Genomic DNA, 23,957 nt, shown 5'->3' on the forward strand with positions numbered 1-23,957 from the left:
TGGCAACCCACTCTAGTATTCTTGCCTGAAAAATCCCATGGACAGAGGAACCTGGTAGGCTACAGTCCACGGGGTCGCAAAGAGTTGGACACGACTGAGCGACTTCACTTTCACACTTTTAACTTGCCTATCATTACACCATGTTCTACAGCCATCATCAATTTTTTATACGTTGATTCTAAAAGCTAAAATCCAATAAATAATATTTATAATTACTGGCTGAATAGTACGCACACTGTATAACCTAGAAATATGTGTCATCATTAATACTTCATTTTCTCTTTTGAACCTCTAAGTACAAATAGAATCTTATTTACTTATGCTTCCATTAACTCTCACTGTATCAGCAAAGACAGCTATCATCATTTATAACTTAGATCCAATGGACCTTCTCATTCTTTTGTATTTAAATCATTTTATAAATAACTTACAAAGGAACAGAATAGATTACGAAAAACTTCATAAATTTTTATTTGGATTTTAACCCCAAACTATACTCTTGGATTTGAAAGTATATATATCTGAACTGGATCATGTCCTTTGAATGCAACTGCTCATGAACTGTCACGAATAAACCTAGAACACATTTACCTTACAAAATAGTGATTTCAAATTTAAAAACCATTTTTAACAGGTCGTAGGTTTATCAGTTCTGGTTCCTCTGTTTGCATCTCTCTCTAAAATGTAACACTTCTGAAAATGCTGATGACTCATAACTTTTAGGAGAGTCATCTTCTTTGTAACACAATACTACATGACAAATTCCTTGCTACAGAATGATTACCTATAAGAGAATGTCTGTCCTTCTCCTTTTATCCTTAAAAATAAAGCAGTTCAGTGAATTCCCTGGTGGTCCAGTGAATTAGGACACAGCGCTTTCACTGCCATGGCCCAGGTTTAATCTCTGGTCAGGAAACTAAGATCCCACAAGCCACACAGTGCAGGTGAAAAAAAAAAAAAAAGTTTAGTCATTAATTCAGGAGTTTGAGAAAATCTAGAGTATCATCATCCAAGGGTTTGGTTCTGAGATTTCATTTTATAATGATTCAATTTCACCTTCATCATTATAGCTTAGAGTGGTTGCTGCTTTGCATTCATCTTCTGGTTTGTGTAATAATTATGAAAACTCTTCTGTCAATTCTTGTCATTATGGTAAAAAAAAAAAAAAAAAAACTCAATTTCTCAAATTTGTTTAATGAATGCAAGAAAACCCCCCAAATTTTATCCCCAGACTCCTTTTATACCTTTTTAAATAACAATATAATACTATGGGCAAAATAATAAGATAATTGAAGGATAAAATAATAATAATGATTTATTATTACAGAAGGGACAGGCTACCCACTTCAGTATTCTAGGGCTTCCCTTGTCGTTCAGCTGGTAAAGAATACACCTGTAATGTGGGAGACCTAGGTTAGATCCCTGGGTTGGGAAGATCCCCTGAAGAAGGGAAAGGCTACCCATTCTAATATTCTGGCTTGGACTATACAGTCCATGGGGTCACAAAGAGTTGGACAGTAGTTTTAAAAGCTATTTATTCTTCTGCTTTCTCATTGTTTTACTCATTTTTAGCACAGTTGGAAATACTTGTTAAAATTACTGTTAGGGTAACAAGAAAGCAAGATATTTCAAGACACAGGAAAAATAAAGTCACTAAAGATCCCATGTGTATTTTAAAATTTATAAAAATGCAATAGACCCATATGGTCATTGTGAAATAGAATGAGTTTTATTCTATTAAAAAATGGTTTAAATGTTTGATCTCTTGGAGGACCCTGAGGTAGGAATAAAAGTAATGATGCGTTAATCTTCATGAAGTACTCTTTAAAAAATACTCTAAAAAAACATGAGTCCAACAGATGATATGCCAATGATTAATAAAATTCATGCCCAATTTTAAATTCATTTTATATTTAACCCAATGCTTTTTTACATATATTGAAGCCAAGAATTTCAAGTTGCATTTTTACTCCTCCAAGGAAAAACTATACTCCTTCACTCTATCACAAATATCTTTTAACTTATTCATCCTAGTTATTCCTTGTACTCCATTTGATTTTTTTTTTTAATCCACTGGTTTTTATTCTAAAAGCCTAACTATTACTTGCTAGACCTATCACAGAGCTGTCATCCAGAATTTCTCCATAGAGGACTGAGTGAGTCCCACTTTTTCTTACACCCTATACAACATTGTCTTCCTTTCTTACACTCTTGATTTTCTAGAATTCATACAGGAGTAGGTAAGGAATATATTTTCTGACTACTTGCTTACCCTGAATTGATACTTTCGCTAGTCCTAGATTTATAGATTTAAAATCAATTCCCCCATGTTTTAATTGTACTGCCCCACTTTCTTCTCCTTTAATTCAAATTGGCTGTGGATGAAGGTTTTTAAAAAATCCTTTTTCCCTTCTCTATTTGGTTAAATCTCTAGCTTTGTTCCCTTAGTGGTGACAGTATAGCAACTATGTTGCTAGGCAACACTGCTTATGATAAAAGGATCTCCTGACCAATAAATTACTGCTTATGATAAAAGGATCTCCTGACCAATAAATTATCTATGGATTGGAAAAATTATAATTATCTTATAGGAAGCCATAGCTTTGGGTTTCCCGATTGTGGTGAATCTCATAACTGGACATGGTCCTATCAGGCATCCTGGAAAGTGTGTGTTTCCAGAGATGATGGTTCCTACAGAATATGAGGCATTTTAACCCAGGACAGCTCCGGCCCTCACATGGTCATCTCGTCTGCTTGTTTGAACTGCTGCAGGGACTGCTGCAGGAACACTCTCAGAAGAGGAAGTTGCCCTGTGGTGTTCAGGACACAGGTACCAGGTATGACCTAGGAAAGTCTTGTGAGGTGAAGTCTTAGTGGAGACTAAAAACACCCTGTGATGGAAACTGCAGTTGCTAATGAGAAGTATGATACAAGTCAAATTTTCCTTCCTTTACACACGACCTGACCTGTTTTCTTGACTTTCACAATGATGTTTCTAAGCTGGAGTTTTGGTCCTCCTGCTTGGCATCTGGAGGATCCCTTCGATGTATAAAGATTCATGTCTTGCTTCATTTCTTATATAATTTCTTATCTCTTTTTAAAACTCCTTTTACTGAGATATGGCATGTATTGAATTATTCTCGTTGACACTTTTATCTCCTCTGTTTTGGACATTTTATTCTATTTTGGGGAGACCATTTTGACTTACAATTTTTAAGCTGAGTTTTTAATTTCAGTAATCATAATCTTTTTAAGATTTTTTTTTTATGTAGACCATTTCTAAAGTCTTATTGAATTTGTTCTATATTGCTTCTACTGTTTCTCTTCTGGTTTTTTGGCCAAAAGGCATGTGGGATCTCAGCCACCCAACCAGGGATCAAACTCATACCTCCTGCACTAGAAGGCAAAGTCTTAACGACTGGACCACCAGGGATGCCTCTTAAAAATCATAAACTTAATAACTAAAAAAGAAAAAAAATGTGGGTCCTGTGATCCTTTTCTAAAACAATTTGTCTGTCACGAATGCAATCTCTTCGCAAATCTCTGAAAATATGAATACTTTTCTGTTCATTTTCAATTTTTCTTCTATTCCTGCATATTTGGTTTTCCTCTGAGTTGATTATTCAGTTTCCATATTGTGGTCTTTCTTTCTCATGCTCCTAGATTTCAGTTTGGTGATCCTTGATTGTCTAAGTTTAAAAATGCAATATTTGGTTGGTAATACCAGATATGTAGTGTGGAGTTTCTCCACTGTATACATGTAGGTTTTCATTTTCCTATAGCTCATTTCAATATATGAATTCTGAACTATTTAAGTACACTTAATATACTCTTATGTGCTCATATAAAACCCATAATGAAATATAAGCTATGCCAAACAAAAAAAATGAGAGGCAAAAGACTTCAAATTATAAACAAACCATTAGAACTTACCTTACACTAATAGTAAACATTTCCAATATGTCTTTTCCTAGCAACCAGCCAACCAACATGATGATACCTATAACAGAATCAAACAGCTATTTTTCCCTTTTATATAAAATCACCTGAGCATACAAGGGATAGAACAACAAACTGAGGGCAGCAAAAGTTCCTTGATATAAAAGGGAAAGTTTATCAGATCACAGTTGCAAGATTTTATAAAACTCCATTAAGGAGGGAAGATTAAATTAATATTAAGGTTAAAGCTGTGTATGCATGCACACACCTACAGTTTTACCTTTTGCTGCCACCCATCCTTTAAAGTAATAATATCTGAAAGTTCCCAATATAAGAGAACATTACCAGTATTTTTGTACAATGGGGGAAAAAAAGAAGGCAGCGCATACATGTAGGTTTTCTATTAACTGTGAGGTTTGCAAAAAATAAACCCTAGAACTTTACTTCTCATAACTCAATACCCAGATACTACACATTAAATTTGTACTGCAAACCAAGAAGTATTTAGGACTCAGCCCAGAGATGATGCAAGACAGCTAAAACAGCAATTAACATTTAAAAATTATTAACTTTGCAGTATTTGAAAGTTAAAAAGCAATTAACATATACGAAACAACTGATTCTTTACTATATTTTTCAATCTTTATCTTTGAAAAAGAAAGTGAGGGGAAGGGATGTACCACTGGTTTTGTGAGGAAAAACACAGCATCAGAGTCTTAATAAAACAAAGTAACTTTGTATTCTAGATCAACATGTACATTTAAAACAAGATTTCCTTCATCTTTCTGCAATTACAAAAATAATGATCCAGATTGTGATCTTCTCAGATCCCATCCCAAATACTACCCTGATAAAAGGAATTATGTCTGATGAATTACACCAGGGTCAAACAAACTACAATCTGTGCCCCTCCTATGTGTTTTTGTAGATAATTTTTTGGAACACAGCCATATCCATTTGTGTTGTGGTTGCTTTTGTGCTGACAAAAGAGCTGAGTATTTCCATCACTGAAAGTATGAACCAAAGGCTAAAATATTTACAATCTGTCCCTTTACCAAAAAGTCTGCTGACCCTTGATTTTGATCTTGACCCTTCTCCTATTTCATACTAACAAGAAAATATATGTCCAATGCATTATATTAGAACCATGGAATCAAAAAGCTGAAAAATTTTTTTCAAAAAATTTGAGGTGGTTTCATGGTAAAGTGTTACATAAACTGGAAAGGTTTAATTGGCTAAACTTCCTTTCAATTTATCAAACTGACTATAAATTCTAAAAAATAAACAGCAGAACCAAATGAAGGGAGCTATGAGACACACCATTTAAACAAATGAACAAAACAACCTTCCCACTTTTTACTTTGCTTATAATAATGAAAAATGGATCAACAGAATTAATACTTAAAGAATTATTTTATTGCAACTGTACAGCTAAAATTGCATTATTTTTAAAGTTAGCAAGAAAAATGAAAATAACATCGTGGAAGAATTAAAGAAAAAGACTCCAAAATTGATGTGTTTAATGCTATAATAAAGATGTCATTTCAACTCCATGAATAAAGAATGGAATATAGAACTTCTGGTACCAGGATAAATAAATTTTTAGTAAAAGAGTACTAACTCTACCCTAAATCTTATACTAAAATAAATTCTAAATAAAATAGTAAAATTAAGTGTCAAAAATTAAGAGTGATGTTTAAAGAAACATAAACATTTTCCCACAGGGGGTTGGAAAAGCCTTTATGAATGGAACACAGAAACCTAACTGCAGAGATTATCAGTAGGATGGTGTGATCAGAATCTCAGGCAAGAGAGTGTTTCATTACACACATCTCTCCCCTCCCTACCAAGTTTATTATACAGCCCTCAAAAGCAACTTAAAAATCAAGAAAAAAAAACGTATTTCTAACTTAAACAACAAAAGGATTATATCCTAATTATACAAAGAGGTGTGACCAATCTAAGGCTTAAGCCACAAAAGAAACAGACTGGCAGTTCATAAAATAGAATAAAATAAAAAAGTTGTAAGATATATATGACAAAGTGCTCAGTTTCTCAAATAATAAATTTTGAAATAAACAAAAAAGTCGGCAACAGTGCTGGAAGAGAGACACTTTTTTTGTTGAGGTAGGGTATTATTTGGCAACAGCAAAGAAAAGCCTTTAAAAACATGCCAAAAATTACAAAACCACCACTCTTTGACCCAATAATATCACTTTCAGGAATTTATCCTAAGGAAATAAGAGCAGTTTATAACAAGATATCTGCACTGAACAATCACTTATACAATTTTTAAAAGTTTTAAAGACCTACACAAACATCTAAAAAGAGTGCTGACTTTTTACACGTGTATACATACACTCATAATACTACACAATCTTTAAATTTGCTTAAGGTGAGCATCTATTTAATGACAAGATGTTTATGATGGGATGCACGAAACAAAAAAGAAAAGCAGTCGTAACACAATACTATCATATTTTATTGAAGACTAGAAAGACATACTAAAATGTTTATAGAAAGGTTCTTTGATTATAGGAATTACAGACTTCTATCTTTGTAGAAAAGGACAATGGCTAGGGATTAGTTTAACAGTTTAAAAAAAGTAATAGTAGCTTAACACATGAATGAATTAATGGATTTTTTAAGTATGTACCTAACTCCCACTTCCCACTCAAAAAAGAAAACCTAAGTAAATATTATGAGATATACATACTCACTCTTCTCTTACCTATTATACCAAAGGAGTAAAAGGAAAGTTGTTTTCCTAAGAGGTCCATGCTCTTCTGCAGAGGGGTTTTTGGTGCCTTGACAAATTGGAGAAGAGTGTCACCACAATTACCTAAATTTAGTCAGCTTTACTATGTGCCAGGGCCTCTAAGTGCTTCACACACTCATGACATGCACGACTCCTTCAGCGAGGAAAGTGGGAGGCCTAGAGGCCTAGACTTTTAAAAACCTGTTTATTTGAAAAGGTCTGTGCTCTCTGTGCCTCTTTGGAGAAAATCTATTCTCCCTAGCAGCTTCCCCAGGATTTTAATATCATCAGCTGCTCCTCACTTTTCTACTTTTTCCTTTCTAGATCCACAAACATGCTTGTAACCGATCTTTTTATCCTGCTGGGTCCCTGGTCTCTGGCAATCCCTCTACTGCCAAGGTTGAGATGATTTTACACACTGCATCACATCCGGGAATCTCAGAAGGTTACCTGAGAAAATGATACTGTAGAATGCACTTTCTTTTTTATATATAAGGAGATATTTTAAATGAAAGAACTGCTTTTCAATAACCTTAAACAAGGATATCGTACAAGTTATTTATTTCACTTTGCAATCATTTTTTTCTCCAGATACCTGCAATTATGTCAAGCTGGGAATTTTGGCAGAAGATATATTCTAAAGCACAACTATACTATTTAGTTGTGCTTTAGAATATAAAGATTTTAAACTAATCTTTAAAATTCATATGATAAAAGTAATTGGTAAAAATAATTAGCCTTATAAATAACTGGCCATAAATCTTTTTCTCCTGTAAACAATGAATAAATATCAGAATGTTTCAGAATATTAACAATATTAATTCAAGCCCTTCCAATTACAAGCCTTCCAATTATGCTTTTAAGCACAGACAACTGATATTCTGAATAAAATACTACTTTTGAAAGTAATAAAATAATCCTCCAATGTTCTGTTTTCCCCTACTTAAAACGGAGAATATTTCAGATTTGAAACCAAAACATAAACTAAATACTCACTTCTTCTGCTTGCATCATTTTAAAAACTTCTCCGAATTCAGAATTTTCTCCTGTTCCAATGACAATACCCTAAAGGAAAAAACAAGAAATCGTATTTACATTCAGATGGAATCACCTTTCTCAAATGAAAACAAAACCCCTTCATTTCTTTTCTCCAAAGCTACCCATAAGTCAACATGTCTGACATAATATACCCAGGATTGCCTTTGGAAATTTACTTCCAAGGTTACCATAGATCCCTAAAAACAAACACCTCATTAAACTTATCAATGACTCAGTTCTGAGGTCCATTTTCCGGTCTATATTAATATTTCTGAAATTTGAACCTTTCTTATTACTCAAACATTTAATGTTTCCCCAACAAATACTAGTGAATAAAGCCTTTTATATTTGTGTAATATTAGAATCCAGTAAGGGCTTCCCTGGTAGCTCAGCTGGTAAAAAATCTGCCTTTAACGCAAGAGACCCCAGTTAGATTCCTGGGTTGGGAAGATTCCCTGGAGGAGGGATAGACTACCCACTCCAGTATTCTTGGGCTTCCCTGGTGGCTCAGATTGTAAAGAATAACTGCCTGCAGTACAACAGGTCTGGGTTCAATCCCTGAGTTGGGAAGATCCCCGGGAGGAGGGCATGGCAACTAACTCCAGTATTTCTGCCTGGAGAATCCCCATTGATAGAGGAACCTGGCGGGCTATAGTCTGTGGGGTCACAAAGAGTCAGACACAACTGAGCGACTAAGCACAGCACAACACAGAATCCAGTAAATAAAATATTTGAAATCAGTAGCTGAATGATACACAGTCAGAATATTATAGCTAGTACCATATCAACTAAATTGAAATTTTATTCAACCAATGGTGAACATATCCATAAGCCACTGTTTCTATCTAAAAAAAAAAAAAAAAATTGCCTGGTAAATGGAAGAACTATGGTTGTATTTTATCTCAGGGACACAGCTTACCCTTAGTTGCACAAAGAGCTGTCAAGGACTATGTTCAATTCTGCTGTTTCTTCCTCGTATATTTTTTAAAGATCCACGTAAAATTAGCCAAAAAAAGAACTGAGAAAATGGTTGAAAATGAAGGAACTGTTATCTTCAAAACAAGAATGGAAATTTACCTTTGCTTTGCCACATCTGACCAGTGTTCCCATGAAGGCAATGTTACTTCTTGATGCAAGATCTCCATTAGTAGCAGCCGGCTGAGGAGCTGTCACCTTAGAACAAGGTGTTGTCTCTCCTGTCAAGCTGGACTCATCAACAGAAAGATCCACAGCCTTGGGGAACATAAAGCACTCTAGTCAGTTCAAGTCTGAAAACTCCTTCTGCTAAAATTAAAATCTAAGGAGTCTGTAATCACCATTTCTTCTGCAAATATCCTCCCCGTTACAAATTACCCAAAACTTTTACCATATCCATTACTCAACAATCATATTTAAAAATGAAGCTAAGTCAAAAAAATTCTGACTTGCAAGGTTGACAGACCCATGAGACAAAATTAGCCTGAACTTCAAAATACAAGTAGGGCTAAGGAGACACTAGCTAAAACAATCTCTATCTAGACTTGGACTGCAAGGAGATCCAACCAGTCCATTCTGAAGGAGATCAGCCCTGGGATTTCTTTGGAAGGAATGATGCTAAAGCTGAAACTCCAGTACTTTGGCCACCTCATGCAAAGAGTGGACTCATTGGAAAAGACTCTGATGCTGGGAGGGATTGGGGGCAGGAGGAGAAGGGGACGATAGAGGATGAGATGGCTGGATGGCATCACTGACTCGACGGACGTTGAGTCTGAGTGAACTCCAGGAGTTGGTGATGGACAGGGAGGCCTGGCGTGCTGCGATTCATGGGGTCGCAAAGAGTCGGACACGACTGAGCGACTGATCTGATCTGATCTAGAGAAGACTCAACCCTCAGGAGTTTTCTAAAATTATTTCCTAATTTTGCCCTATCCTAAAGTCCTGAAAATGGATTTGGCAGGTTTAAACCAACTGTAACAGAAGAGAAATATAACTAAATATAACTAAAAAGAAATATAACTATAACTAAAAATAAATAAATGTTTTCACAATTTGGGTTTAATATTCATGAATTCTTGCTATATATCCCTAACATTTATTTTAAATTTATGTCAGCAAGAATCAAAAATGCACATAAGTGTTTCCAAACAGATCATGAATATCATATCATCATCCAACTCTGCAACAGGGTTCAATACTGAGGGCTGCACTTCTAACACAATTAAGAATTCACCTACCCAAGCATGAAAAAAACAAACATCATTTTATATGTGGAAAATACTGCAGATGTGACCTGGCTCTGTTTATGAGTATGGCCCACAGAACAATAATTCTAAGGATGTTAATAGGCATTGTGTATAATGTTATAGACAGATGATCATTGATTAAACCAACACACACATATTTACACATACACACAAGGGAGGAGTACTATGGTTAAGTAAGTTTTAGAAACACTGTATTAAGAGGTAAACAGCTTCCCTTATGGTACTGTTTCTCAAAACTTGCAATGCATCAGTGTCAATCACCTCAAAAGGAATATAGATATAGCAGGGATTGTGGAAGAGTGACCTTAGCAGAACCAGCAACACCTCTAACACCTCAGAGCTTATTAAGGCATTTACTGCCCTACCACAGACAGTTGGGAGCGTGAACCTAACAGACTGCCTTTATACACCCTCCACATAATTCTGATGCAAGCTCAAGCTTGAGAATCAATAGAATAGTGTTTCCCAAACATCTCTGATGGAGAAGGGAAATGGCAACCCACTCCAGTATTCTTGCCTGGAGAATCCCAGGGATGAAGGAGCCTGGTGGGCTGCCGTATATGAGGTCACACAGAGTCAGACATGACTGAAGCGACTTAGCAGCAACAGTAGCAGCAAACATCTCTGATGAAGCTCTTGTTCAACGATCAGTAGGACAATCTCCAGAAAACTACAACCTGGTTCATGATTTTACTCATTCATTCACCCAACCAACGTTTACCGACTACCTTAACTATGTACCAGATACTGAGTCAGATCCAAGAAAAAAAACAAGATAAGAAAATGAATTCAGAGCAATTAGATGATTGTGCAGTCTCACTGCTATTATCAACTGAGCTGGTGTTCTGAATCAGGCCTCCTGATTGACAAAATTCATACTATGTACAAAGTACTCTAAATTTGTGTGCTCAATCGTGTCCAACTGTCTGTGATCCTATGGACTATAGTCTGCCAGGCTCCTCTGTCCATGAAATTTTGCCAGTTGTTATTTCCTACTCCAGGGGATCTTCCCAATCCAGGGATCAAACCTATATCTCTTTCAACTCCTGCACTGGCACACAGATTCTTACCACTGAGTCCCCTGGGAAGTCACATTCTAAATTTAAACCCTGTGTTTTTCTTTTCTCAGAGGGTGGGGAAGGGGAATAAATCTCATCTTTTTAAATGAGTCATTTTGTTATGAGCATAAATACCTTAAAAAAATCTCATGGAAAATAATTATTAAAAATTGAGTTCATGGATTCTTTCCCCCCATCTACATAATAAAACTTTGACTTATTCATTTAAAAAGTTGTTTACTAATGCTTATAATGTCCCACCCCCTGTACTATATCACATCCAATGGGAATCAGCAGTAAACAAAACAAAGGTCCTGTCTTCAGCTTTTAATCTAATGGGAAAATGATTTGAAAAAATAAACAAGTGTATATAATATAATGCCAGATAGTGGGGGAAAATAACATAGTAAAAATGGAGAGTGACACTTTAGGTAGAGAAAAGCTCTCAAAGCAGATGAGCCTTTTGCAGAGTCCTAATTCCCTTCTCCAGGGGATCTTCCTGACCCAGGGATCAAACTCAGGTCTCTTGAGTTGCAGGCGTATTCTTTACCATCTGAGCCAACAGGGAAGCCCCAAATTTGGGTTCATTACTTCACCTCAACTACAAATAAAAAAAACACCTGCCATGCTAAAAGGTAATGGACTTTTTATTTCTATTTTTTAAATTAAAAGAACACATTTGACTTTTCTTCCCAAATTAATCTTAGGATTGTCTGATTTTTCATGCTTTATTAATAAGAAAGAAAAAAGTAGGGCTGCCCAGGTGGCACTAAAGGTAAAGAACCCGCCTGCCAATGCAAGAGAAGTAAGAGACGTTGAGTTCAATCCCCAGGTAGGGAAGATCTCCTGGAGGACGGCATAGCAGCCCACTCCAGCATTCTTGGTTGAAGAATCCCATGGACAAAGGAGCCTGGCAGGTTAAGGTCCATGGGGTCAGAGTCAGACACAACTGAGTGACTAAGACACTAAGAAAAAAGTTAGGTCTTTTTCTTTAAAGATGATACTAACACTAAAAATAGTCAGCTGACACTTTGTTGCTCACTCTCTGGTAGGCACCAAGCAACATACTTATACCAAGTAAACCACAGTTACTTAGATACTAGCAACTCCAATGAGGCAAGCGCTAGTAGTTCAGTTCAGTTGCTCAGTCGCATCCAACTCTTTGCGACCCCATGGACTGTAGCACACCAGGCTTCCCTGTCCGTCACCAAGTCCCAGAGCCTACTCAAACTCATGTCCATCGTGTCAGTGATGCCATCCAACCATCTCATCCTCTGTCATCCCCTTCTCCTCCTGCCTTCAATCTTTCCCAGCATCAGGGTCTTTTCCAATGGGTTGGTTCTTTGCATCAGGTGGCCAAAGTATCGGAGTTTCGGCTTCAGCATCGGTCCTTCCAATGTAGTGAACGTGAACGTGAAGTCGCTCAGTCATGTCCAACTCTTTGCAACCCATGGACTGTAGCCTACCAGGCTCCTCTGTCCATGGGATTTTCCAGGCAATAGTACTGGAGTGGATGGCCATTTCCTTCTCCAAGGGATCTTTCCAACCCAGGGATCAAACCTGGGTCTCCCGCATCACAGACAGACACTTTACCGTCTGAGCCACCAGGGAAGTCCAATGTAGTAGTATCCCTATTTTTCAGACTTGTTGAAGGATTAAGGCCTCCTCCAACATCATACAGCTAGTAAGCTGTGGAGATGAAACCTAAACATTGACAAATTAATGATTTTTCTAAATCCCAAATCAAAAGAAAAAGTTTTCTTTGTTTAGCAAGCTCCTCATTAATACTTGTTACTAAAATCATTAATGCTTGTAATTTTCTGAGCTTTTAATCAGAAAAACTTAATACTTAATAAGAAACAGAAACTTGTATACAAGTTATAGAAAGAACTCCTTTCTCTGTGAGAAAAGTGAAATTTACGTTTTTCCACTGAAGACTTTTTACGTTAAATGTAAATCTTAAACAAGAATAAGTACCAGCATTAGGTGGGTGTCTGTAGGGACAAGGAGTATAAAAATGATTTGTATTTTTAAAGAGGCAGGAAGTATGGCTTTACTGACTATGTCAGGGACCCAGCTCTTCTGTGTCAGCCTTAGCAGTGCTATAATCATTTAAGAGAGTAAGAATCTTAATTCAAATCAGATTTTTCTACAGAAAAGAGGCCATGTAATTTTTTATACAACAGCCCTGTCTTAGTATACAAACTAATGTGGAAGAGAAGGGAGCTTTGGGCCCTTATCTTTTTCCTTATATAATTATAAATTTGTAAAACTTAAAAATATTAACAATACATTATCAATGAAATTTGTCTAAATCATACAATATAGCATAACTCTCAACTGTCTGCTGAACAAGAAAAAGGACAAGGTACTTTTTCTTAATGGTGATTATGAGTCACCAATAAGTCTCTCAACTGCTTTTCACAGAAAGCAGTTTTGAAAGAATGAGGGGAAGGCAATCATTTCTAAGAAGGGTAATACTTAATAAGGCAGGAAAGCCTAATTATTACAGTTTAACAAAGTCACAATTTAATTCATCTGAAAACAAACATATCAGAGTCATTTATCCAATGCATTCATGAGAGAAAGTTAAGATAAAATGAAATCAAACAAATAGCCAGCTCCAAACATAAAACCTTCAAAAGAGTTGTTAAAAGGGAAACTGATTATGCTTCCTCAGGCACTATGGTGGAGATATAAATAAGACCCAACACAGTTCAAAAGGCAGACTGTAAAAAAGAATCAAGGTGCATACATAATCCATAATCTGAATATTTAACATCTACAGAATTAAAATGGTTGATAAAAATATCAAGATTATTCCTATAAAACATTAGGGAGAAAGAAGGTAAATACTAACTAAAATCACAAAGATTTCCTGGAAAGCAAAAAGTGACTGCTTAAAAAAAAATTCGTTAATACAGTACAACTGCTAGCCACAAATAAGTTCTTAAACTAAAGAACATCTTGGTGTCCTGTATGCTGCTAGATTAATCACCTCGAGTCCAGAATTAAAAGCAATTGGAAATGGGTTTCTTTCCTCAGAAATGTATTTTTCAAAATGTTTCATCTGCAACTGCCTGATCATGATAAAATTTCTTACTTATGCTGTCAAAAATTAAGATTCCTCTTACTGTTTATTCAAATGAAGGAAATATAATTAAAAATTCTTCAGGAGCTCTAGCTTATTAATCAAAGTCCACCCACCCCAGTGTTACAAGAAATGAATTTGATCCTATGGTAAATGCTTGCAAACTTTGACTTAAGAGTACAGATTCAACTTGATCAAGTTGCTAATAATTTAAATTCAGTTAACAATGATTTATAGGATATTTCACTAAGATTATTAAAAAGAACAAAATTTTAAAAGGGAACCTATTTTTACAACAGTCCTTTCCCACCAACGTACAATGAGAATCTTAAAGTTAGTTAGTGTTAACGTTAATGGCTCAGTTGTGCCCAACTCTGCGACCCCATGGACTGCAGTCCACCAGGCTCCTCTGTCTATATGATTTTCCAGGCAAGGATACTGGAGTGGGTTGCCATTTCCTTCTCCAGGCGATCTTCCCAACCCAGGGATCCAACCCAGGTCTCCTGCACTGAAGGCAGATTCTTTACCGACTGAGCTACAAGGAAAGCCCAAACAAGGACACTAAGTCTCACTTCTAACCTACCCATATAATTAAATTCTAGTGACTTGGTGAGAGATCACAGAGTTGGACATGACTGAGCAACTGAACTGAACTGAATGAGGAAAAAAGAAACTCTTTCTCTTCAGCATTTTAAAATGAATAGCATTCTTCAGCTCATTATGCTATTTAACAACTGAACTATAAAAAGAAGACAACAAAACACTAAGCAGAGCTTCAGTTTAAATAATAAGTCTTAGAGAACCAACACTCTTATTGCTCTAAGTATGGACCTGTCTTCTCAGTTGTATGATAATACTATTAAAGAAAAACACATCTTTTCCAAACTCAAACACACATGATAACATCAAACAGCTTTTAGTGAATATGCATGTTTCCACATTCCACAAATAAACCATATACCTTTTCCAACATTTTAACTTAATTTCTTTTGACAGCTAGTTTAAAATCCCTAAGTTTGTAAACTGCTCTTTTTAACAAGTGTGCATGTAAGTTTAATAATTCAGAAATTTAAAAGCAAAGTTTCAGTGACAAATCACAATAAGGAAGGGCAACATGCTTATTTCAATTTATCAAAACACCTGCCAAAAAAACACATGGAATTCAATATAAATACTTATAATTCATGAATAACATCATAGAAAACAGTAGAGCAGGACACTCAAACAATCAGTCCAGTCCCTCCACTAAAACAATCATAAGGTGGCAAAAATGGACAGAATGAACTCTGGAATAAAAAACAAATCAATTAGGGAAAGGCATTTTTATTTTTCTATCTGCTTGTCCCCATTCCCAAGAGAAGCAACAACAGCAATGAGGATGGAAGCTTCTTTCCTGGACCCTATTCCTAAAATACTGTAAGTTGTGTGTTCTGACCTGTCTGGCAGTTCCCTGAAGGACTGGTACCGAGGCTGACCTTTATTTCACATCCTAACTCCAGCTAGAGTGGCTTTCCCGGTATTTGCCCAAAGATTAAACATACATAAGTTCATGATCTGAGCCACAGTCAGCTCCTGGTCTTGTTTTTGTTGACTGTATAGAGCTTCTCCATCTTTGGCTGCAAAGAATATAATCAACCTGATTTCAGTGTTGCCCATCTGGTAATGTCCATGTGTAGAGTCTTCTCTTGTGTTGTTGGAAAAGGGTGTTTGCTATGACCAGTGCGGAGTACGTCAAGGCTGTATATTGTCACCCTGCTTATTTAACTTCTATGCAAGTACATCATGAGAAACGCTGGGCTGGAAGAAGCACAAGCTAGAATCAAGATTGTCGGGAGAAATATCAATAACCTCAGATATGCAGATGACACCAGCCTTATGGCAGAAAGTGAAGAGGAACTAAAAAGCCTCTTGATGAAGGTGAAAGAGGAGAGTGAGAAAGTTGGCTTAAAACTCAACATTCAGAAAAAGAAGATCATGGCATCTGGTCCCATCACTTCATGGGAAACAGATGGGGAAATAGTGGAAACAGTGTCAGACTTTATTTTTGGGGGCTCCAAAATCACTGCAGATGGTGATTTCAGCCATGAAATTAAAAGACGCTTAATCCTTGGAAGGAAAGTTATGACCAACCTAGATAGCATATTCAAAAGCAGAGACATTACTTTGCCAACAAAGGTCCATCTAGTCAAGGCTATGGTTTTTCCTGTGGTCATGTATGGATGTGAGAGTTGGACTGTGAAGAAGGCCGAGCACCGAAGAACTGATGTTTTTGAACTGTGGTGTTGGAGAAGACTCTTGAGAGTCCCTTGGACTGCAAGGAGATCCAACCAGTCCATTCTGAAGGAGATCAGCCCTGGGATTTCTTTGGAAGGAATGATGCTAAAGCTGAAACTCCAGTACTTTGGCCACCTCATGCGAAGAGCTGACTCACTGGAAAAGACCCTGATGCTGGGAGGGACTGGGGGCAGGAGGAGAAGGGGATGACAGAGGATGAGATGGCTGAATGGCATCACTGACTCGACAGACGTGAGTCTGAGTGAACTCCGGGAGTTGGTGACAGACAGGGAGGCCTGGCGTGCTGCGATTCATGGGGTCGCAAAGAGTCAGACACGACTGAGTGACTGAACTGAACTGAACTGAACTGAACTAAACATACATGCTAGCAGGCAAAGGACAGAACACAGCAAAATAGCAGACACACCCAAAGACTGAAAAGGAAGAGAGTAAGGTAGAAGTTCTTTGAAGAAATAAAGGCTTGGAAGGGCCACCACGTACACCAGGGAAGACAAAGTGTAATGTCCAGAATCAGAAGCAAGTCCAGAAAAGACCTGAGAGGACCCTACAGATCTGAGTCTGTCACAAGAAGAAGGTGAAGGTGTGTGAAGGTAGAGTGGCAGGCAGCCTAGCTCAGTGATGAAGAAGTGCCCCAACTCAGAGAAAAGCTGCAAAGAGCAGGAGAGTGGCACCCCCTCCCCGACTCCCGGTTTTTTGGCTTCAGATGGATAAGGGTGACTCTGAAGATAATAAAACAGAAACTTCAGGGCCACAAACAACAAGGAATCTTGTCTTTGTAAAAAATAATTTGGAAAAGTCACTAAACAAAGTGGACTGCTGCAGCCCTCAACAACCAAAAACAAACCCTAAGGAGCAAATCTGATGTACAGAGTTACGACGTCATAATACCCCAAATACCTACTTTTCAACAAATAATTATAAGTACAAAGAAATAGCAAAGTATGGCCCTTTCACAGGAAATACTAAACTGACAGAAACTATCCCTGAGGCAGGCCAGACATTGGACTTACTAGAAAAACCTTAAGTCAACTGTCTTAAATGTGCTCAAAAAGGAAACCATGGATGAAGAATTAAAATAAATCAGAAAAGCAATTAATGAACAAAAAGAGAATATCAATAGAGAAAGAAATTTTAAAACTGTAAAAAAAAAAAAAAAAAATCTAGGAATTCCCTGGTGATCTGATGGTTAGGACTTTGCACTTCCACTGCTAGGGGCCTGGGTTTGATCCCTGGTCAGGGAACTAAGATCCCACAAGCAGTGTGGTGTGGTCAAAATAAGAAATCCTGATGCTGAAAAGTATAATAAATGAAAATTTCACTAGAGGGGCTCAGCAGCAGATCTGAAAAAGGTGGTGGGGGTCGGGGGGGGGCAGGGATGAGCAAATCTGAAGACAGGACAATTGAAATTAACCAGTCTGAAAGGCAGAGAGAAAAAAAGAAAATGAAGGAAAATGATCAGAGCATAAGTATCTGTGGAACAATATCAAACGTACCAATTTCAGCATTTTAAGAGTCCCAAAAGATGGCGGGGCGGGGGGGTGCGGTGGGGAAGGAACCTAGAAATGGGCAGAAAGAATATCTGAAGAAATATTAGATGAAAACTTCCTAAATGGAATGAAAGACAGGAATTTACACGTCAAAGAAGACAAATACACAACAAACAGGATAAATTCAAAGACATCTATACTGAGAGATATTATAACCAAACTGCTGAAAGACATAGACAGAATTTTGAAAACAGCAACAACAAAGCAATTCAACATGTACAATGAACTCTCATAACATTAACATCCCATCTCTTATCAGAAACCGTGGAGGCTAGGACCAGTAGAATGACATATTTAAGCACTGAGGGGGAAAAAAATCAAACAATTATATATCCAGCAAAATTATCTTTCAAAAATGAAAAACTAACACATTCCTATTTTTTAAATAGCTAAGACAATTCATCACTAATAGAAATGTCAACAAGAAATACTGAGTCCTTCCAGATAAAATGAAAGAATTTATAAAATAAAATACTTTAAAGCCATGTGAAGAAATAAAGATTTCAGTAAAAATAACAACAACAAAAATAAAAAATAAATGAACAAAGGATCTGAATACACAGTCTCCCGAAGACATACTGATGGCCAATAGGCACATGAAAAGATCATCATCACTAACTGCTGCTATTGTTCAGTCACTAAGTCCAGTCTGACTCTTTGCAACTCCATGAACTGCAGCACACCAGGCTTCCCTGTCCTTCCCTCTCCCAGAGTTTGCTCAAACTCATGGCCATAGAGTCAGTGATGCTATCTGACCATCTCATCCTCTGGCAACCCCTTCTCTGTTTGTCTTCAATCCTTCCCAGTATCAGGGTATTTTCCAATAAGTCAACTCTTCGCGTCAGGTGGCCAAAGTATCAGAGATTCAGCTTCAGTCCTTCCAATGAATATTAAGGGCTGATTTCCTTTAGGACTGATTGGTTTGATTTCCCTGCAATCCAGAGGACTCTCAAGAGTTTTCTCCAGCACCATAGTTCAAAGGCATCAATTCTTCAGTGCTCAGCCTTCTTTATGGTCCAACTCTCATATCCATACATAACTACTAAAAAAAAAAAAATCACAGCTTTGACTATATGGACCTTCATCATCAAAGTGAGTTATCTGCTTTTTAATAAGCTGTCTAGGTTTGTCATAGCTTTCCTTTCAAGGAGCAAGCATCTTTTAATTTTATGGCTGTAGTCACTGTCTGCAGTGATTTTGGAGCCCAAGGAAATAAAATCTGTCACTGTTTCCACTTTTTCCCCTTCTATCTGCCATGCATTGATGAGACTGGATGCCATGATTTTAGTTTTTTTAATGCTGAATTTCAAGCCAGCTTTTTCAATAATTGTTAGGGAAATGCAAATCAAAACCTCAATGAGGTATCACCTCACACCTATAAGAATGCCTATTATCAAAAGGACAAGAAATAACAAGCCTTGACAAGGATTTGGGAGAAAAAGGAACCCTCATACACTATTGCTGGGAACGTAAATTGGTGCAGGCACTATGGAAAACAGTATGAAGATTTCTCAAAAATTCAGAATAGAATTACCATATAAACTCAACCATTCCATAGTTGGTATTTATCCAAAGAATACAAAAGACATTAATTTGAAAAGATATATGCACCCATATGTGTTCCCTACATCATTATTTACAAGAGCCAAGATATGGAAACAAAATTAAGCGTCACTGATAGGTAAGTGAATAAAGATGATCACATACATACATATACACACACAATGGACTACTACTCAGCCATAAAAATAAATGAAATTTGTCATTTGCAACAATGCATATCATCTCTGAGAGTATTATATTAAGTGAAATAAGACAGAGATAGACAAATAGCATATGATTTCACTCATATATGAAATCTAACACACACACACACTAAAATAAATAAATTCAAACTCATAGAGAACAGACTAGTGGTCAACAGAAGGAAAGGAGGTTTGAGAGGGGGCAAAAGGGATGAAGGGGTCAACTGTATGGTAATGGATGGTAGCTAGGCCTTTTGTGGTGATCATTTTGTAGTATATACAGATATCAAATTATAATGATATACAGCTGAAACTTAAAAAACATCATATACAAATTTTACTTCAATTAAGACCCCCCAAAAAATCAATGAGAACCAATTTTCTATTTGAAATTTACAATAAAGAATGCTGTGTGATTAAGTAAAATAAACAAATGAATGACATGAATCAATGCATCATGGACTTTCCTGGTGGTCCAGTGGTAAGAATCTGCCTTCCAATGCATGGGGCATGGGTTCAATCCCCAGTAAGGGAACTAAGATCCCACGTGCCACAGGGCAACTAAGGCCACACACTGCAACTCGTGAGTGGCCCACAGCAAATATTGAGCCCACGTGCTCTGGAGCTGACACGCCACAACTGGAGAGAAGCCCCCACGCTGCAATGCAACCAAGACCTGATGCAGCTAAATAAATAGAAAAATTTTAAGTGAATCAAGCATTTTAAAAAGGGGAGACTGGAGGAAATCAGAAACAAAAAAATAAAACACATATACAAAACAAATAGCAAAAAGGCACAAAAAAGTCTTTCTCTACCAGTAATTCTTTAAATGTAAATAGATTCACAATAGTGTAATACAGTCATACAACAGAATACTATTATTTGACAATAAAAAGCAGTGATGTACTGATACATGCTACAGCATAATGAAAACATTATGTTAACTGAAAGAGGCAAGACACAAAAGATTGTACAGTGTATACTTCCATTTACATTAAATGTCCATAACAGGCACATGTATTCTTGGACACGACTGAAGTGACTTAGCATAGCATAGCATTCAAACAGAACAAGCAGATTGGTAGCTATCAGGCTCTGGGGCAAGGAGACAAAGCTAGTGAATGCTAAAAGGTAAGGGTTTTCTTTTGGAAATGATGAGAATGTTATACACTTTGTGGTAATGGCCGTACAACTCTGAAAACTACTGAATTGTACATTTCAAATGTGTTAATTGTTTGGTATGTGAACTATATATGTCAATCAAGCTGTCTTTTAAAAATATATATTTTTACCTGTGGTAGATGTACCAGTACTTTTGGCACAGACTAAGAGCTAGTTATGAATGCCCCACCTCAGATCTGCCAAAACAGAACCCAGATGAGTCCAGCTCATATTAAAAGTTAGGATGCACTCCCCTAGGGCCATTCTATGTTACAGAAAGAAAACAGTCCTGAAAGCTCACACAGTTAATTCATTACATAAGAAGTCACATTTTATTCTTTTAATTACTTTGCTTGCAAGTTGGTGTCTCCCAGTAGAAAGGGCACAAAACTGTCTTTTGCATTTCCGAACTTTGAAATCTGAAATAGCAGTCTATACACGGTACTCGACTATTTGTTGAATGGCTAAAAAAATGACCTCGTAACACAGACTGATTTCTGACGAGAGGGACAACATTTTGCCTAAATATGCTAGCAAATGTTAGAAAAAATTCTCTTTTGAAAAAGAAAAGCAAATCAAAGCAGAATCTGTTTTGTCAGAATATCAAGTTTTCCACTGAGTAAATGGAGAATTTACTTAGTAACTGAGGAAGTCAGATGTTCTGACATAGAAAGATAGCTCCACTAAATGGAGTTACCCAACACAGAGGAACCTGCTTGCTAGTGGTTTTTAACAAAAGAGCGGCCAAGAACGTGAGCCTTACAGAAAGGGACATAACGCGTAACTGAGGTTTCAGTCAGAGACTACCTCTGACCGTAGCCAAGGGAGGTCTGTGCTTATTCAATTACGCTCATTGTCTTTGGTTTTTACTCACCCTGGGTACTGAGGAACAACCCTAAAGACACCAGAATCTACTCAGTGAGCCAAACTATTGTTCTATAACAAACTGCGTGGATTCCTGAAGTAAAAAGGGTCTCTACGCAATGCCAACTGGCAGGTTCTACATTTAGACTTCCAAGCCTGGCCCAAGTCAATCTTGACTCCTTGTGGAAATATCCTTTCTGCGCAGATCTGAAAGGTCTGATCTAGTGTCATAAAAATGGCTTTCTGGCTCTCAACCACATAAGTGGTAGTTGTCTAATAGAAGTTCGATACATTTAGAAAAACATCCTATCAAAAATTGGGATTGGGAAAAAAGAAGTAGCAACTGTACCCTGTGTGTAGATTGTGAGGACAGTTTCAAAGAATGATATGTGGCACATAAGCCACAAAAGAAAGTGTCAACAGAATTGATCTTTCAGAACTCCAAGTAAAGAAAAATCTTGGTGTATTTCAGTCAACGTTTTGGGGTTAGTTAGAAATTTTCAGCTAAGAGGTAAAATATTTTCAACAGTCAAAAGTAACCTGCTTTTCCTCTATTACATTGTTTTCTCTTACAAAGAATTCCTTATTCAAATACTGATACAGACTTTACCTGGAAGATTATGAAAAGTATTTTATGCTTCCAAAAAGGCAAAATGTACTACTATACAAATACATGCCGTCTATAAGACTGCTTTATCTAAAGTCACTATCAGACCAATCCCTCAAAAGTGTTAGTTGCTCAGTTGTGTCTGACTCTTTGTGACGTTATGGACTATAGACTGTCAGGCTCCTGTGTCCATGGAATTCTCCAGGTAAGAATACTGGAGTGGGTAGCCATTCCATTCTCCAGGGGATATTCTCTACTGAGGGATCAAACCCAAATCTCCTGCATTGCAGGCAGATTCTTTATCATCTGAGTAACCAGGGAAGCCCAATCCTTTGGCAGCCACCAATTAACTGGCCAGGATGCCTCTTTTCAACTACTATTTAAAAATTAAAATAAAAATCCTTCGGTAAAAAAACTAGAAAACATGTCCATACACTCAATTCCTCTAAATTTTACTATCCCAGCTCCATGAATAATTCTAAGGTTCCTATACTGGTAAGGTTACTGCCACCAACACATATTCACTCTTTCCTTGGCTATGGAAAACTGACTCAGGCAAGAAAACACAATACAAAAATCTTTAAGTTATCAATATTAATCTTCTTTAAAAGGGGTTTTACAAAAGATAGGTTCAGCCTGCTATGGACTGAATTCTGTCCCCCTAAAATTCATGTTGAAACCCTAAACGCCAATGTGAGGTGATGGTAACTGGAAATGAGGCCTTGGGAGGTGATCAGGGTTAGAGAAGGTCACGTGGGTGAGGCCCACATAATGGGATCAGGGGCACTGTCACACGAATGGAGATCACTCTTTGTACCATATGAAGATATAGCAGAAAGGCTGAAAGACAAAGAGAGCCCTCACCAACAACCCAATTCTGCCAGACCTTGACTGTGGACTTCCCACTGTTCAGAAACAAATAAAATAACTGTCTGTTGTATAAGCCACCAAGTATATCATATTTATTACAGCAGCCTAAACTGACTTAAGACACAGCCAAAAAACACCGGAAAAAAGTTATATAGCAGTCAGGTCACTGAACATACCGACAAGATGCTACTGCAGGCCCAAGTAAGAATTAGAGCTAAAATATGAACCAAAGAACTTATGACAGGAACCCCCGAGTTGCAGCGGTGACAATGCTGAGTGGCAACCTTGGCCACAGTCCACGTCCACAAGAAAAAGATTATACAGCAGAAGTCCTGGGCTTGCTTTTTCCTAAGTGAAATCCAAGTTCTGTATTGTGAGAAATTACTAATATCCCAAGGCTGAGGAGTCTTCTGTTTCCCTTACACTTTAATGAAGAGTTTGTTTCATATATAAAGTTGATACAAAAGTAATTGCAGTTTTTGTACTGTTATAATTTGTCATTTGATATTGGAATACATTCTTAATAAAAGTGATTGTTATACATTATTTTAATGCACATTTCTTGCTTTATGCTTTCTTGTTAGTGACATTATTTGTTGTTTATTTTGTATCTTAAACTAGGGATTTGTGTTAGACAAAAAGCAAATTCAAGTGATTTTCTTATTTGAGTTCAAAATGGGTCATAAAGCAACATCAACAATGCATTTGGCCCAGGAATTGCTAATGAACATACAGTGCAGT

General features: G+C 36.9%; 1 protein-coding gene across 4 annotated transcripts in view; it reads right to left on the minus strand.

The window, feature by feature from the left end:
- The window catches only part of ATP2C1 (ATPase secretory pathway Ca2+ transporting 1), a 126,660-nt gene that overhangs the window by 37,321 nt on the left and 65,382 nt on the right, over positions 1–23,957 (minus strand). For all 4 annotated transcript variants that reach the window (XM_027546192.1, XM_027546209.1, XM_027546202.1 and 1 more), the window contains 4 exons: positions 8,813–8,968; positions 7,694–7,762; positions 6,671–6,746; positions 3,934–4,000 (listed from right to left, as the gene is read on the minus strand). In XM_027546192.1, the coding sequence (XP_027401993.1) occupies positions 3,934–4,000; positions 6,671–6,746; positions 7,694–7,762; positions 8,813–8,968 (368 nt within the window). The remainder of the gene's footprint in view (positions 1–3,933; positions 4,001–6,670; positions 6,747–7,693; positions 7,763–8,812; positions 8,969–23,957) is intronic.

Source organism: Bos indicus x Bos taurus, chromosome 1, assembly GCF_003369695.1.
Source record: "Bos indicus x Bos taurus breed Angus x Brahman F1 hybrid chromosome 1, Bos_hybrid_MaternalHap_v2.0, whole genome shotgun sequence".
NCBI lineage: Eukaryota > Metazoa > Chordata > Mammalia > Artiodactyla > Bovidae > Bos > Bos indicus x Bos taurus.